Source organism: Typha angustifolia, chromosome 13, assembly GCF_048772165.1.
Source record: "Typha angustifolia cultivar Huaian chromosome 13, ASM4877216v1, whole genome shotgun sequence".
NCBI classification, from domain to species: domain Eukaryota; kingdom Viridiplantae; phylum Streptophyta; class Magnoliopsida; order Poales; family Typhaceae; genus Typha; species Typha angustifolia.
In genome coordinates, this window is record NC_133251.1 from 11,813,781 (window position 1) to 11,829,129 (window position 15,349).

Consider the following 15,349-nt stretch of genomic DNA (forward strand, 5'->3'; position numbering starts at 1 on the left):
TCGTTGTAACTTGTTAGTGCTTCTTAGACTACTACTTTTATCATTTACTTGCTGATTTGGGGCTTATTGCTATTATAGTTGAATAAATAAAATTATGTGTTGACTTAGTCATCTCCTATGAAGCACAGACACGGACATAGGACACGACACGATACGGACACAGTATAGGACATGACGAAAGAAATAAATAATATATAATTATGAATACATCTAAAATAAAAGTTTGCAATCTAATAATGTAGAATACAAATACATCAAGCTATAAGAACTAGTAAGTATTCATTAAGCTATAAGAACTAATAAGTATACATCAAACTATAAGAAATAATTTAGAAATAAGACTACATTAATACTACATTAGTAAAGAAATATGTATTAGAAGATTAACAACTTTAACAAACTTTTATATCACAGTATCAAAGATTACAATATCAAATTAATGATTAAAGCAATATCACCTGATCTACCTATCACATTATCAGTTTACCACACTAATTAGAATTAATATATAAACAACATAAATTTAAATTAAACCCTATCAGTATAAAATAAGGGAAAAATGAAAGGCTTTAAAGGAGAGGTTTGCTTGCGGGGAGGAAGGGAGGGAGAGAGAGGTCTGCTTAGGGGGAAGGAGGGAGAAAGAGAGGTTTGCTTATGGGGAGGAAGGGAGGGAGAGAGAGAGGTCTGCTTATGGGGAGGAAGGGAGGGAGAGAGAGGTCTGCTTGTGGGGAGGAAGGGAGAGAAAGAGAGAGAGGTTTGCTTGGGGGGAGGAAAGGAGGGAGAGAGAGAGGTTTACTTGTGGGGAGGGAGGGAGAGAGAGAGGTCTGCTTGCGAAGAGGAAGGAGGAGAGAGAGAGAGAGAGAAACCTTACTTTTTGGTTCCAAAGAAGCTACTCGTCCGCTTATCCATCGTAGCCGCTTGCTGTGCTCAATTCGTCGGAGCCACTCGTCCATCGCAACCAATCGTCTGTCGTAGCTGCTTGTCTGTCGCAACCAATCGTTCGTCGCAACCGCTTGTTCATCGCATGTGAGAGATTTAGGGCTAAGAGAGTGAGATAGAGAGACCCGTGTCGGACACGTTAATGCAGTTTAGATCCCTCCTGTGGTGTCCTACCAGTGTCTAAAATTTTTTTTATTTATTTTTAATTAAGGATACTGCGGACCCATGTCGGACACGAACACCTCGTCCTGGGAGAGGTGTCGGTGCTTCCCAAGTCATCTCCCTATGTAGGCATTGTTTGAATAGGTTGTTCTACTAATGGTGCTGCTTGGCCTTATGGTAGATCATCACAGAGTTAATATTGTTGAGACTCTCAGATCATTTTATTAATAGAGAATTCTCCCACTTTGCTAGCCAAATTATTTTATTGAATATACAGAATGTTTAACTTGATTATGCCCTATGATATGGTTTAGTTGACATTTGACATTAGAAGTTCTCTGATGCTTGAGGTAGGAAATTTGCCATGATGTTTAGTTTGTTTGTGTTCAAATTTATTCAGTTTGCTCTTATTAGTCAATCCATGCCTAGAATAAATATGGTATCCTAGTAAACATAGCAAAAAGGTCCATGAAGTGCATGTTGATGTCAACATGCTTACTAAAAGATTGGATGTGTTATTAGTCCTCTCACAAATGCTCTTCAAAATGTTACCATGTACTTATATAACTTGACATGCTTAAAATAGGATAAATTATGTAAATGTAAGATTTCATTATGGATGTGGACCAGGAGTTTCTTTTATAGTCTTGAATACAGAATTTGAAAAACTGCTGTGGAAGGAGAGGTGCTCATGTTTGTGGATGGACAATAAAAGTAAAGGAAGACCTAAAATTAAATGCATGGAGGGTGTGCAGAAGCTAACCAGTTAAACAGTTAGCAACTTCTGCCAAAGGCCTTTTGCTGATGCAGAATTATTTGGAAAGCTAAGTAACTAACTCGAAGCAGTCGGTGCAAGGAAAATGTTTGATGGATAGGATATGGTCCAAACAGTTGGGAGTGAAAGTCTTGGAAGGTCAGGTGTGATTCCGTCAGTTGGAATAAGGGAAAGTTGATAATTACAGTTTGATGTTTCCAAGTTGGTACATTTTCCCATGGCTACCTTTTTAAATATATGGGTTTGAGATATTGTTAGCATGCTAAAATAGAACCATGCAAGATAAGTTTTGAGTGGAGAAAATGTGGGAATTCTTTTTATGATGGTTTGATTTGGCGTCTGCCAAAGGTGCAATCATTAGGAGGATTATTCAACTAAACCTGAATGGTGATTGTTCATTTCCTCCAATATTTTCTTTGTAGTTTGATTCTTTTATCATTGATTCACTTGCATTATAGTCTGATTTAGATATTGTGTGTTAACTTTTATTTCCTAAATATCTGTTATGCTATTATATATGTGGATCATGTTTTGATGCAAAAGATAAATGAAAATTAAAATAAAGACATGAAGCTTCTGCTTTGCCTGCTATGATGTTTGAATTATGTAACTTGATCAGCAAGCATACATCTTCCATCATATGTTGAAATTATGTTAAGCTCATCCTTCCCTGTGATGATTTTCTCCTATGCTGTAATGCGCATTATTTTTGTGTTTGCTTATACTGTTCAGGCTAGGCAATAAGTGTGGAATAACGAATGTCAGACATTGAATTATGCACTCTTTCACTGTCATGGGTATTCTTTGGAAGGTCAAACAATTGAGAAGGTTGTATGATTTTGTTCAGTCATCTGAGCTTTTGATTGGCAATCGACTTGTTAGTGAATCTGTCTACTTACTGTGTAGTAGTTTTTTAGCTCATTGACATTGTTGTGGTTGCAATTTAAGCTCTTTTCTCTGGTATCCATTAATGCTAATAGCTAGATCTCCGGTTTCTTTTATTCTACAAGTCAGCAAATGCTTTGCTCCTTCTCTGTTAAACTGAAGATTATTGTTTCCATGAGGAGTTAGAACAGTCGAAGTGCCCTTAGAACTTTTAAAGGATGATGGGTAAGACTTAGAGAGCACTTAAAGGCTACTCTAATTTCATATTCACCTCTCCTGGAGAACTTTCTAAGTGAACGATTTAGATGTGTTGCATGTTTGGAACTTATTTCTAACTACTACGAGTAAACGTTTTAGTACTTGAATTGCATAATCTAGGAGAGGTACTCCAGCCATCACTTTTAGTAAGTGGCCATTATTTATAGTGTTTGTAAATCAGAAGTCTTTGTGAAAGTGAGTAATTATATTAATTAATTAATGATGCCAATGAGATAGAGCTCAATTCTAATGCCTAATGCCTAATGCCATCAGTTTAATTGAGATATTTTTAAGTTTTTGCTCTATTGAAAAAGAAAGAGATTATATCGATTAATAATGAGTTTTATATGAAAAGTTTCATTCTCTCATTCGAAATGAGTAAAAGTTAAGAGTAGTTAAAGGTGATTTTAAAAATGTGTAGAAACTTATGTATTATTTCACTCTCTTTATCTAAATACTATAAACTGAGTAGATTTTTAATAATTGTCATTTTATACTAATACGTCATGTTAACCAAACACATCCAAGGGCAAGTTTTGTTGATGAGAAAGGGTGAACAAATTTCTGGAATTTTTTCATAAAATTCCTTCTAATTAGTAATTATTACTTACTGGTATTTGATAATAATAATAAAAAAAAAGGTGCTAACTTTCTATTTAGAATCGAAAATAAAAGAAGAGAAATTATGAGAGAGAATTATCCAACATTTTCTTTTTGAAAAAAAAATCATGTTTTTTACGAGAAAACTCCAAGAGAAACTTCACGAGAACGCCACGGATATTGATCCAGTCTACCGCATACTCGACAGCGACGAGATACAGACATACAGTCGAACGAAGTGTAGGGAGGTTATTCTATCATGTATGTAATATTTGAATTTGATCTACTCTTTATCGCATATTTACACATACGCCCCCCTTGAAATCTTTTGGCCTTTTGTTTCCAGAGAACCATTTTACAGTTTAACAAAAAGTATGCCTTAACTAAGACGGATGTTTCAATTATTTTAACCAGTATTTGGTTATCAGTTAGCTTTAACGTAAGGATATCTATCCAATTAAGAAAACAAAGTTTTTTTGAGACGTATTTTTATAGAAATAAGTGTTTAAAGGGGATTCCTGTAATTGTATTCATTATATTGAGGAGGGTATTTGTGCAAAAACTAATTTAGGTATTTAGAAGGGTATTTGTGAAAAAAATCCCAAATAGGAAACGGAAGGGCGGGTGGAGGAGAAGCGACGGGAACACGTCTCGCTAATCTTGGCCGCGTATTAATGGAGGATCCACGCAAGAACACGCGCCTCCGAACCCCTATTCCTCACCAAAACCCTCTCCTTCTCCTTTTCATTCTCCATTTCTCTCCCCATCCTTGATCCCTTCTTCCAGCCAATCCTCTCCAATGGCCGAGCCCTCCTTCTCGCTGCTCGGAGACGACTCCCCAGACGTGGAGGAATTCCCATGGGTTTGCTTCCTTGTGCTCTCTTCTGCCCTTCTCCAAACCCTACTCGATTTTTATTCTGGAGTGGGATTGACAAATGCAGGTGGAGGAGGCGGAGACGGGGACTTTGGCGGAGAAGTTCTCCAAGGTGTTTGATTTGGTGCAGCGCGGAAATCGAGCCTTCCGGGAGAAGAGGTTTGAGGAGGTAAGCAATCTTTTTGTTAATTAGTCCTCTCCTTGGATGTTTATTCCCTTTCTTTTAGTTGTATAATTTCTTTTGGGAGTTTGAAATTGTGGGCTAACATTAACTTAAAGACATAATTTTGATTTCATAAAGATCTTCTCTAATGTTCTTATTAGTTCTTTATTAATCTTGATCAATACCGAATTTCTGTTACTATATTGATAATTGAGTATCACTAGAAATATTTCCAATGACACAATTTGTAAAAAAGAACTAGCTTATCTAATATGCTCTTCTTGATACGCATGGAACTTATGAAATGCACGAGACCATGGTTTTAAGAGTTGGTTGGAATTAATTTATTTTGCTTGAAACTGATAGGCTTCATTCGAAATTGGACTTGGGGTTTTAGTGTTGTATAAAAGAAACTTGGAATACTATTAGATAATCAACCAAGTTGCTTGGGTTTACTCGGACAACTCAAAACAAAAAATAATTTTGAATGATAATTGAACCGAAATTAAATCAACTGAACCTGAATAAACCATTTGGGCTATATTGGAGTCCCATTTAGCCAATTGAACCACGATTAGATCCAATTGAGACTAAAGAACTAATGCTTGGTTTAATTGGACATTCCTATATCATAAATGAAATTATGGACATCAGAGTCAATAAGCAGTTTCTATTAAATTTATTTATAAGATTGAGAAATGTAGCACTTTCAAGATTTGTAATTTGTTTTGTGGTGTATTTTACATCACTAGCTCATTATTCAATGATATTCTACATACCTAATTCATTATTAAATGATATTATACATATAGCAACTAAAAAGGTAATGTCAAAAGTGGAATTCCACAATTCTAGACTTGAAGTTGAAATTGATGCTGCAGACCATGATTCCTCCATTGCACACTCTATGGTCTTATAGTTTAAAATGTGTTGTCAGGAGCAGTAGATATGGTTATCACTTTCTAGTTACTCAAATGAGGTCTATCAAATGGTAAATAACATTACATCATTGGGTATATATTGTAAAAAGACCTGACAACTGTTCACGTGAAAGCTACATTGGACCTCTCTTATAGGGCTTACTTTTATTTTCAACGAGTACTCTTTTCTTTTTCAATATTTTATCTCACTAGCTGTTCGGATATTCTGCCTCGACTGGTAAAATGATTAAACATTTTTTATGTTATATATATTTTTTCCTTGTACACAATGCTAAACTTGAATTTGATGCAGGCAATTTCCTTGTATTCCAAAGCTCAACTTCTAAAACCAGGAGATCACATCATTTTAAACAATCGAAGTACTACTTTCTGCACGTGAGTTTCTCAATGACAAATCATATCATTTGCGTTCTTTATCCATGTTCTACCTTTATATCTATCTGTATGTATGTGTCTGAAAGCTTTATCATTGCATCAAAATTTGCCTGTTTATGTAACTAGTACTGTAACAGTATTAGTCGACTATTGAGAGAGCGATCTGCAACTGAGTCTGAGAATCAGCCATTAAATGGGCTAGATCCTACAACACATGCTGAGGTATGACCTACATTTATTCCCTAAGTAGTTTACATGAGAATAAAGCAAACTTAACCAAGATTCCAGCCTTTAATATCTTATTTTCATATTTTAATGCTTTAATGTACTGGTACAGCTAGCACTGAAGGATGCTGAGAAAGTTATTAACCTCTGTAGCACTTCACCCAGATCATATCTTCTAAAGAGCAATGCTCTCATCCTGGTAATCTTTTAGCTTTTATGGTCCTTTTGATTGGTGGGGAGTTATATTATGTCAGGTCGTTGATTACACATATTGCCATGAAGAAGCATTTGTTACCATTGCAAACTAAGTTGTGTTGTTAAAAGTTTTACCTGTATAGAATTTACATGTCATGGCAGTATGCCTGCCTTCCGGCAACTTAGCAACACAGAGAAAGATAATGAAGCCCAATTAACACCTCTCTCTCTTGCAATAGGGTTGATTACTAAAATTGCAAAACAGCTAAACTCAGAATTATTTCAACACTATGAATTATTTCAATACTAATCATTTGCACAGTTGTCCAAATTATGTGATTTTGGATCCTAAATTCAGAGCATTTAAACAGGCCTTGATCCTAAAGTGAGTCCAACTGTATAGGAGTCCTGTTTGATGTGTATATGCAAATCGTTGTGTTGAGAGGAAAGTTAGGATTATGATGTCAAGCATATGATAACTTCTTCAGTGTTTAAGTTGACTATCTGAATTTTCATCTGATGATCTCCTGAGAGTCCCATAAGGACAAAACAACTTTTGTTTGGAATATACTAATACTAACCATCTCATCTTCCATTAAATACACACTTTTATGCATCATAATGAAAAATGCTATGTTGATGTTACACATTTTGGCTGACCCAATATCTATCTTGCATGAGCTGGGTTCAGAGATTCAGTGATCATCATTGTTGGACAAAAATCATATCTCCTTCATAAAATGCTAATATCTAAAATTGGAAAAAGGAAAAGGACTAATCAGCCTGGGGCATGTTTTATACCATAGAAATTCTCATGTAGGTAATACCTGATTCTGTTATTATGGGACTATGGCCATGTGCTCAACTTTTGCATACTGAAAGTACCTTTGCTATTTTATTTTAGGCAGGATTTATCCCCCTTCTAATCCTAGTTGGCCCTTGCTTATCAGTAGGGCTCAGATGATCTTATACCCAGATACTGACTCCAACATATTGTCTTCCCCTTTTCTAGAACCCTCTGAAGTTCAGGGATTTTGGTGGGTGGCCTCCTTTTTGTGTGTTTAAATTCTTTTCAAATTTTTGTACTTCCTGGGCTGTGCCCTATGAACATTTTCTTCTTTCCATAAGATCCCATTTGTAGCCCAAGTTTGGTTTGACCTGCTCAACTCATGGAGCTCTTACATTCGATCTTATGATGTTTTAAATTTTCCACAGGTAAATACCATAAATTTTTTGTCCAGGATCCAGATGGTGAACCATTTATTTTAGACAAGGTTTATTGCTTGATATGGGAGCCCACTATAGCTTGAGGAAGTTGATTTTTGGTGAATCTAGATGTATTCCATATTCTTCTAATGGCCTACAGTTGGCTAGCGTTCTTCTTTTTCATTATATTCATTGATTAGCAAATAACAAATAGTTACAGTGCTACTCTTGCTCATACTGTTCATGCTGGGAAGTCCTGAGTATTCTAATGCAGGTTAACATTGAGGAACATAACAATCTCTTTTGGACTGCATTAGTCTTTCGAACTTGCACATAGTATTGCAAATATACATACGATGGCTCTTTCAAAACTTTGCTATTTTGCTCATTACAGTTTTGCACTTTTTTCTTTTTCTTTTCCATTGTTGCATATCCTCTTCCTTTGCAGCTTGAGCGATATGAGGAGGCAAGGGAGGTCCTTCTTGCAGGCCTTCAAGTTGATCCTCTTAGGTATGATTGCTTGTCTGTACAAATCAGTTAATAAATCTTTGTCCTTTGGTGTTTGTGCATGAAGCTTTTATGTTCCTCGTACTTGCATATGTGTTTACAATTTGTAATGATACTCCCTGACATCCTATGGCATTCCTGCTCTTGTGATCCAGCCATCTCCTGCAAACCTATCTCCAGAAGTTGGATAAAATAACAACTATTTCAGCTGAAAGAGTCAAATGTCGGAAGTTAGAACGAACTGATGATTTTGAATGTACATTATGCCTGAAATTATTGTATGAACCAGTTACTACCCCATGTGGGCATTCTTTTTGTCGCTCTTGTCTGCATCAGTCTATGGATCATGGTGAGTCTCTGAATAACTTCTGGCAATATCTGGTCTTTCTTTATTAAGTCCCATTCACCTAATATATGAAATCAATGACAGGTAATAAGTGCCCTATGTGCAGAACTGTCTTGTTTATCAGTCCTAGAACATATGCTGTCAGGTAAAGTAGTCTTTTCTATAACAAGTTTTCCACCTATTGTGGATTTATGTGGCCTAGGTGATTGTTTGAAGTCCTTATCCACGATGTTCTTACTGGCCTTTCTGATGGCAGTGTTATGTTTAACATGCTTCAGTGTGACATTGAACAACATTATCCAGAAAAGTTTCCCTGAGGAGCATGCTGAGAGGAAGTTGGAGCATGAAACTATGACGTACTTAGGCGTTGATTTAATGCCTCTTTTTGTCATGGATGTAGTCCTTCCCTGCCAAAAGTTATCTCTTAATATATTTGAACCTCGCTACAGGCTTATGGTATGATAATCATATCGTGCGGCTTTTTTAGTCTACTCTCTCTTGTTATTTTTTTGTTGGGTTGTTTCATAACTTTATCATATTAAAGAGCGGAAATCTCCAATACAGTCTGCTTAGTGTTTTTTTGGATGTAGCATTAAAACAAAGATGATTGGAAAAATAATGTTAAATATTGTAATGCTTGTTAGCTTGACATGTAGTCTGTACATTTCTAACATTTGATTCAACTATTATAGTATTTTATCCATGCGGTGAAGATTTAGCCTCTAAAAATGTTCATTTCCACTGATTCCTTCTGTTCTCCTATCAAGAGTTAGCCCTTGGCCTTCTTGACAAATATATAGATATATACATCAAGGATTGTTGTGCTGTGCCAGTGGTGTGTTGACACCTAGCACAGGGCATGCCGATGGCGATCCTCTCTACTGAGGCTTGCTGCCTCGTGTCGATGTGTCTCGTTTCTTGTATTGCCCATATCGCTCGATATGGTATGGCATCAAGTGATATGTCTTGAATGTCACCTGTTACCTATTTAGCTTATTCAAAGAGACATTATTTTGAGGTCCTTTGCTAGTACTTAATAGGCTTATTTCCCAAATAAAAGAAAAAGAAAATGAGGAGAAAGCTAGATCTAGGAGAATTTCAAATCCCATAAAAAAATGTGCTTTTCTTATTATCTCTTCCTAATTTATTTGGATTAGATATCAGATTGGTGATTAATCATCTTAGATGTTGCAAAATAAAATTAGATCTATCATTTATAAGAGTCATTCCACATAGATATATAATTTTGTGCTATATATATATAAATATTCTTCCGAACATAAGAACCAAAGGGAAAGGGAATTTATTAGATAATTATTTGATATTATGTGTTGAATCATACTTGACTATTGCTATATTTAAGTCTTTTACAACATTATCTAGGGGGGAAAAAATCTAATGTTGGCTTTAATACATATATTGGAACTTAAAATATGTATAAATATTCTTAAAAACCTATGTAGAGACTATTGCTGTTTATAATATAGGTATACATACATATTCATATACACATATATATATGGTATGGCTGTATCTGGTACAGTTTCAGTTGTAGAATAAACTACTGAATACTTTTAATGCTGGTCGGGTTATAAGTTGGATCAACCTGAATCCAAATCCTGATCTCGATTGATAGATATTAACTATCTTGAATAAAATATCAATTTCATGGTCAAAGAAACATTATAAGCTCCAGAAGCAGAACTTCACTTTTATTCTATTGTTTGGTAGGTTCACTTCTTGAAAGGATGAAATATCCAGAGAAATGTTTGTTGTACAATTTTGTCAATCTCTCTGTTGATATTATTTTTTCCATTTAAAACAGGTGAGAAGAATAATGGAAGGGAATCATCGGATGGGAATGGTTGTATAAGAGCATTGCTGATCTAATTTATAGCAGCTAGATACTCATCATTAATTTGTCTAATGTTAGTCAAATATTACAGGTTGTCATTGATCCTGCAACTGGTACGACAGCTGATTTTGCTTGTGAAGTGGAAATTCTCGAGTGAGTGTGGCCCTCTTTCTTCTTCTGCCTTTTAATTCTTGCAACCTTACCTTTATTTGTTTTTCTATGAATATACAGGTGTGAGCCACTTCCAGATGGACGGTTTTATCTAGAGGTAAACTGTTAGATTTCTTGTCTGGAGCTCTCATATTTCAATATTGTTATTATATAGTACCTCGGCAATCTTGCTTTCTTTGCTAGTGATTTTATTGTATATTTTGATGTTGATTTAGATAAATTATGAATGCTATTTTGGTTACTATCGTTTTGTTTTTTGGATATGGAGTTGCTGTACAGTGGTTTCTATTTTGCCTACATTACTTGCTCTTTACAAGTTCATTTCACTGTCTTTTGTTCACTTATCATAAGATCATTCGCTTTTCTTCTCTCTCTCTACCAACTTCAGCATCCTTGTAAAGAAACGATTGACTTTTCATAAGCTATAAACATATACATATAGTGCTTGATTATTCATCAATAATTTATCCAAAATACAGTAATGGCTTACTCCATGTAGGTAGAAGGTCGCAGGCGGTTTCATATCTTAAGATCTTGGGATCAAGATGGGTAAGCTATTCTATTTTCTAGTCAATTAGTCACATTATATGTCGCAAATTGTTAGGAGCGGTATAAACTCATGAGATATGGTTTATATGGCTTATACAAATTGATGGGTGTTTATGATTCTCTTGTTTTAGCTATCGGGTTGCTGAAATTGAGTGGGTTCAAGATATACAACCACCAGAAGGGTCAGCCGACAAAGAAGATGTAAGTGTGTTTGTTTGAATATTACAACACTCTAAGTGAGACATTAATTAATATTGCTTACAACAGAATTATGAGAATGCAAAGAAATTTGCTCCGACGATTCTCAATCATGATCTTCTTTTAATTGTTTATGCTGCCTTACTATTATTTTAGTCCCTTTTTTGCATACAGTTATATCTTTCATAAGAAGTTGTAATTGAGAGGTTTGCCCTAGAAAGTGAACATACATAAATACTCTTTTCCTTGGACTGTGTCAATTTTTAGCGTTTGACCTGACCAAAAATGCTTCAAATAAGTGTTGTCCATCATATGCTTGATTTATTTTCACGGCCTATTTGCTTATAGCTTATCACTAAACTTACAAAGAGTTTTAACAAAACAGTGCATCTGCCTTTCTTCCAGAAAAGGAGAAAATAACCTTACTTACAAAGAACAGAGAAAAAGAAACAGACAATGAAAATAATTAGTATCACATATATTTAAACTTGTCTAGCCCATCCCATGTATGTATCTTGGTGTTTCCATGTGGAAAGAATGCTTAAATGTTGGCAGATCCCAGTAAGTTGGGTGTAAAGGCTTGTTTTCTTGAATTGTATGTTTCAATACTGTATTTGGCATTTTTTTTTTTGGGATGTTCATTCCTGCTAGCTTTTAGTCGACACAAGGAACAATCTTTAGTCTTGAAATATCTCCAGCACACACTAGGTATTTTATCCTTTGAAGGAGTTCTTTATCTAACATCATGTCCCTGACTCTGGCTTTGATGCCTCCACTTTATTGGTCATGTTGCTTTTCTGTTTAACGATATGTTAGTGTCAGTAGAAGCAACAATTTTGTGATTATATCTCTACAGGAAAGTTTATTAGTATAACACTAGATGGGATACTCTCCACGAGCAGATGACTAGTCTTTTGCTTCAAATATCATGTTTTTATGTTGATTGGCTTTTCTTTGAACAGCTAATGGAAATCACTAATCGAGCAGCAGAACTAGCTAGAACGTGGATCAGGCATGCTAGAGAAGCTGCTAGAACTGGTATTAAAATGATTGATAGGACATCAGTCCAGATGCATCCTTTTCCCCTTTTCTTTTTTTCAGTTCCTAAATTACCAGTTAGTACCTATATTCATCAATTTCCTGGACTTGTTTATGAGTTTGCTAGCTCAACATGCAAGGTCAGGAGATAATGCATGTTTCCAGGTAGTGTTGTAATTAACTCTAGAGTACATCCAGGTAGGAGATTAAGGCATTTGGAACTCCTTGAAGCTGAGGGCATGCCTGGACAACAGGATCCTGAAAGATTCAGTTTCTGGGTATATACATTGTTTGTTTGCTTTCTTTTTCATAGGTCGTAAAATGTTCTCTATCTCATTCTGTAACATGATTGTTCAGCTTCTGAACCTGTTAAATTTGAGGCCATCAGAGAGGTTGGATCTCTTGCGTTTGAGAAATACTAAAGAGGTGTGACTTTCGGTCAAATTCCTTCTTGTACTGTACCTTATTTTGTTCTCTTTTTGATGACTTTTGTCCTTCTGTTCATTTGTAGAGAATATCTCGTGGTCTTATCTTGCTTAGAACTGAAGAACAAGGCTGCCGAGTCCAATAACAAGAATGTACGTCAGCTCTATTTGTTACTTCTTGAGCATCATATACATAGGCAAACTTATTGTCACATTGACAAGATGTATTCTTTTCATCCATCAAATTTACAATGACTAGTTTTTGATGGATGTCATCTTTGCTTGTATTGTGATTGGATCATAACACAGTTAATTACAATAAGAACATTTTCTTCGAGTAACATCTGTTCTGTCGGTCTGATGACTTTCGACTTCTGAATTTCCTCAATTTTCTTATTTAATTGTATCTGAATTGCTAATAGTTTATTTATGCTAATGCTGCAAAAAAAACTACAGGTATCAGAAAAATGAATAATTTATAGCATGTATGATGAAAGAGATCAAGAACAAAGAAAGACCAAAAAAAAAAAACGAATTTTGATTCTATGGTTTAGGATGTAGAAGAGTAATTCTTGTCTCAACTGGTGCAAATTTGAGGTTTCTATTGATTTATTTTCTAGGAAATTGTTGGATAAATACAAGAAGATGTTGATGATAAAAAGGTGATTTGATTTAGTTTGTAAGAAGATTCAAAGTATCAGGGAGAGCCTATAAAGGAAGCATCCTAAAGCAGAGTTGCATCTTTGTAAAAGAAGGCAAGGTTGATAGTACGTTCTTCTTTTGATGTATGGAATAAAGCGAAAGGTGCAAGGATGTAAGCCCATGAGATGACGGATTGATAGCAATTGAATTTTTGTTGATCCAAGTATGTCCTTTTTCTTTGTCTTCTTGTATATCAGCAATGTGATTCCTAGAACCCAAGCAATTTGAGCAAGTCTAATGTTCTTTTCCTCGTCCTTTTTCCTAGACTTCTTCTTCTGTGTTTTGGAAATACAATTTTGAAGCTTGACAATTATTAATCATAGATGATCCTCATTCTACATTAAGAATTTCTCTCATAAGCATCAGTAATTCAAATTTGGAAAAGCATCAATACTATGTTTTGGTCTTATTGCCTTTCTCTAAAATCTTCACAAATTTTGGATAAATATCTTTACAAGTCCATTTTAACCATTCTTTTGTAAGTTATAATCACATCGAGCTCTTTTATAGTGTTGATCATAAGCCCATAGCTAATATAGGTTAGAAGAAAAAAATTAACCATTCTTGATAAATAGATTGGACAACTAGGTCAACTCTTTCGAGAAACATATCACGCCGTATCCAAAGTACGTGTATATATGACATTCTGATTCAAATCTATCAAAAACTAACCCCACATTCACAAAGGCATTTGAACCCATAACCTCTGTTATGGGCTGATTGGAATAAACTGCTATCCTTCTTGTCCTTCGTAGACAATTCTCTTCCTATCTTGATTACTAAAACTTCTAGATTACATTCCTATAATTAGTCCCAGAAATATCTCCTGTGGTTCAAGTTTCTTTTATATAGTTTTAAGTTATTGTTGAACCATATCTAGCTTCATCGATTATAACAATATCATCAATAAATATATGCACCATCCTAATTTTCTATAACTAAGGCTCTCAAACTAAAATTTAATTTCAAGCCGAGCTTGAGCATAAATCAACTCGATGATGCTCGATTAATATATAAATATAAATTATAAATAAATAATTTTATAGATATATATATATAAGATTTAATTTGGTTACGTATTTGATTTGATTTTATAAAATATAGACCACCCAAGAATCAATTCAAGCATGGTTTGAGCTTGATTTGAAATAGGCTTGAATCTGCTTAATAAGTGGCTAGAAATAGACTCGAGCTCGAGATAGGATCAAAATGAAATTAATTGACTCAAGGTTGATCCTTTGGCTTAGGCTCAGAATTAATATTATTTTTCTTCTTTTAATCCAAACTTGAATAGACGCTGGATTGATGGATCTCTGCTCGGTTACACCCCTATCTATAACCTATGAGAACAAGTGAGGAGCATTTAGGTAACATCAACATATTTAAGAAGCACTCTGTTCTTCTTTGTAATCTACCTCATTAATTTCCTACAAGTTCTAGTATTATATCTTTCGCTTTTAAGAACTGATGAATGTTATATCTAATAGAAACAAACAAATCGACTCTATATGCCATATTTTATGTCTTAACCTTCATTCAAAATACTGCACCTCGACAAGTAAAGCATCCAGCCTTCTGCCATTATGGTACATCATTACCACACTGCTGAAAGATAATGTTTCTCTCATTGTTTGCTGACCAAACTCTGCCAGTCTCTTAGCTTTAGATGAGAAAAGCATCAAACTTCCTGATCTACCTAGTGATGAGTTAACTGTTCACCAGCCAAACTATTGTCACATTGTGAATTGGTGGTGCTGATGCTCTGTGTCAGTTGTTTGGCTGTTTGCCATTCCTCAGAACTAAAGCAAAAGGGCAAAAACTTAAGCTAGGTCTACTTGAAGGTAATCCATATTGACTCACTAATTAATTTAAAAACTTAAGTTCTTAAAATATAATAATTTTTATATTTATATTCTAACACTTTTCTTCGGAAATTTCTGAGGTGAGATATTTTTATAAA

The 15,349-nt window shown here is 34.8% G+C and overlaps 1 protein-coding gene across 2 annotated transcripts; it reads left to right on the plus strand.

Annotated features, from left to right (window-relative positions):
• The first annotated feature begins 4,282 nt into the window (after positions 1–4,282).
• LOC140773698 (uncharacterized) lies at positions 4,283–13,616 on the plus strand. 2 transcript variants are annotated; one of them, XM_073116389.1, is made up of 19 exons: positions 4,283–4,481; positions 4,561–4,662; positions 5,890–5,972; positions 6,110–6,194; positions 6,310–6,396; positions 8,047–8,108; positions 8,261–8,454; positions 8,536–8,596; positions 8,730–8,907; positions 10,277–10,315; positions 10,398–10,459; positions 10,538–10,574; positions 10,977–11,026; positions 11,158–11,227; positions 12,187–12,262; positions 12,461–12,540; positions 12,620–12,688; positions 12,774–12,840; positions 13,308–13,616. In XM_073116389.1, exons 1-18 carry the CDS (start codon positions 4,419–4,421, stop codon positions 12,831–12,833), a joined length of 1,458 nt encoding a protein of 485 aa, XP_072972490.1. In that variant the 5' UTR covers positions 4,283–4,418; the 3' UTR covers positions 12,834–12,840; positions 13,308–13,616. The 2 variants fall into 2 exon arrangements, with proteins under 2 accessions (XP_072972490.1, XP_072972489.1); XM_073116388.1 differs by lacking the exon at positions 13,308–13,616 and having other exon boundaries at positions 4,284–4,481; positions 12,774–13,048.
• Positions 13,617–15,349: the final 1,733 nt, after the last annotated feature.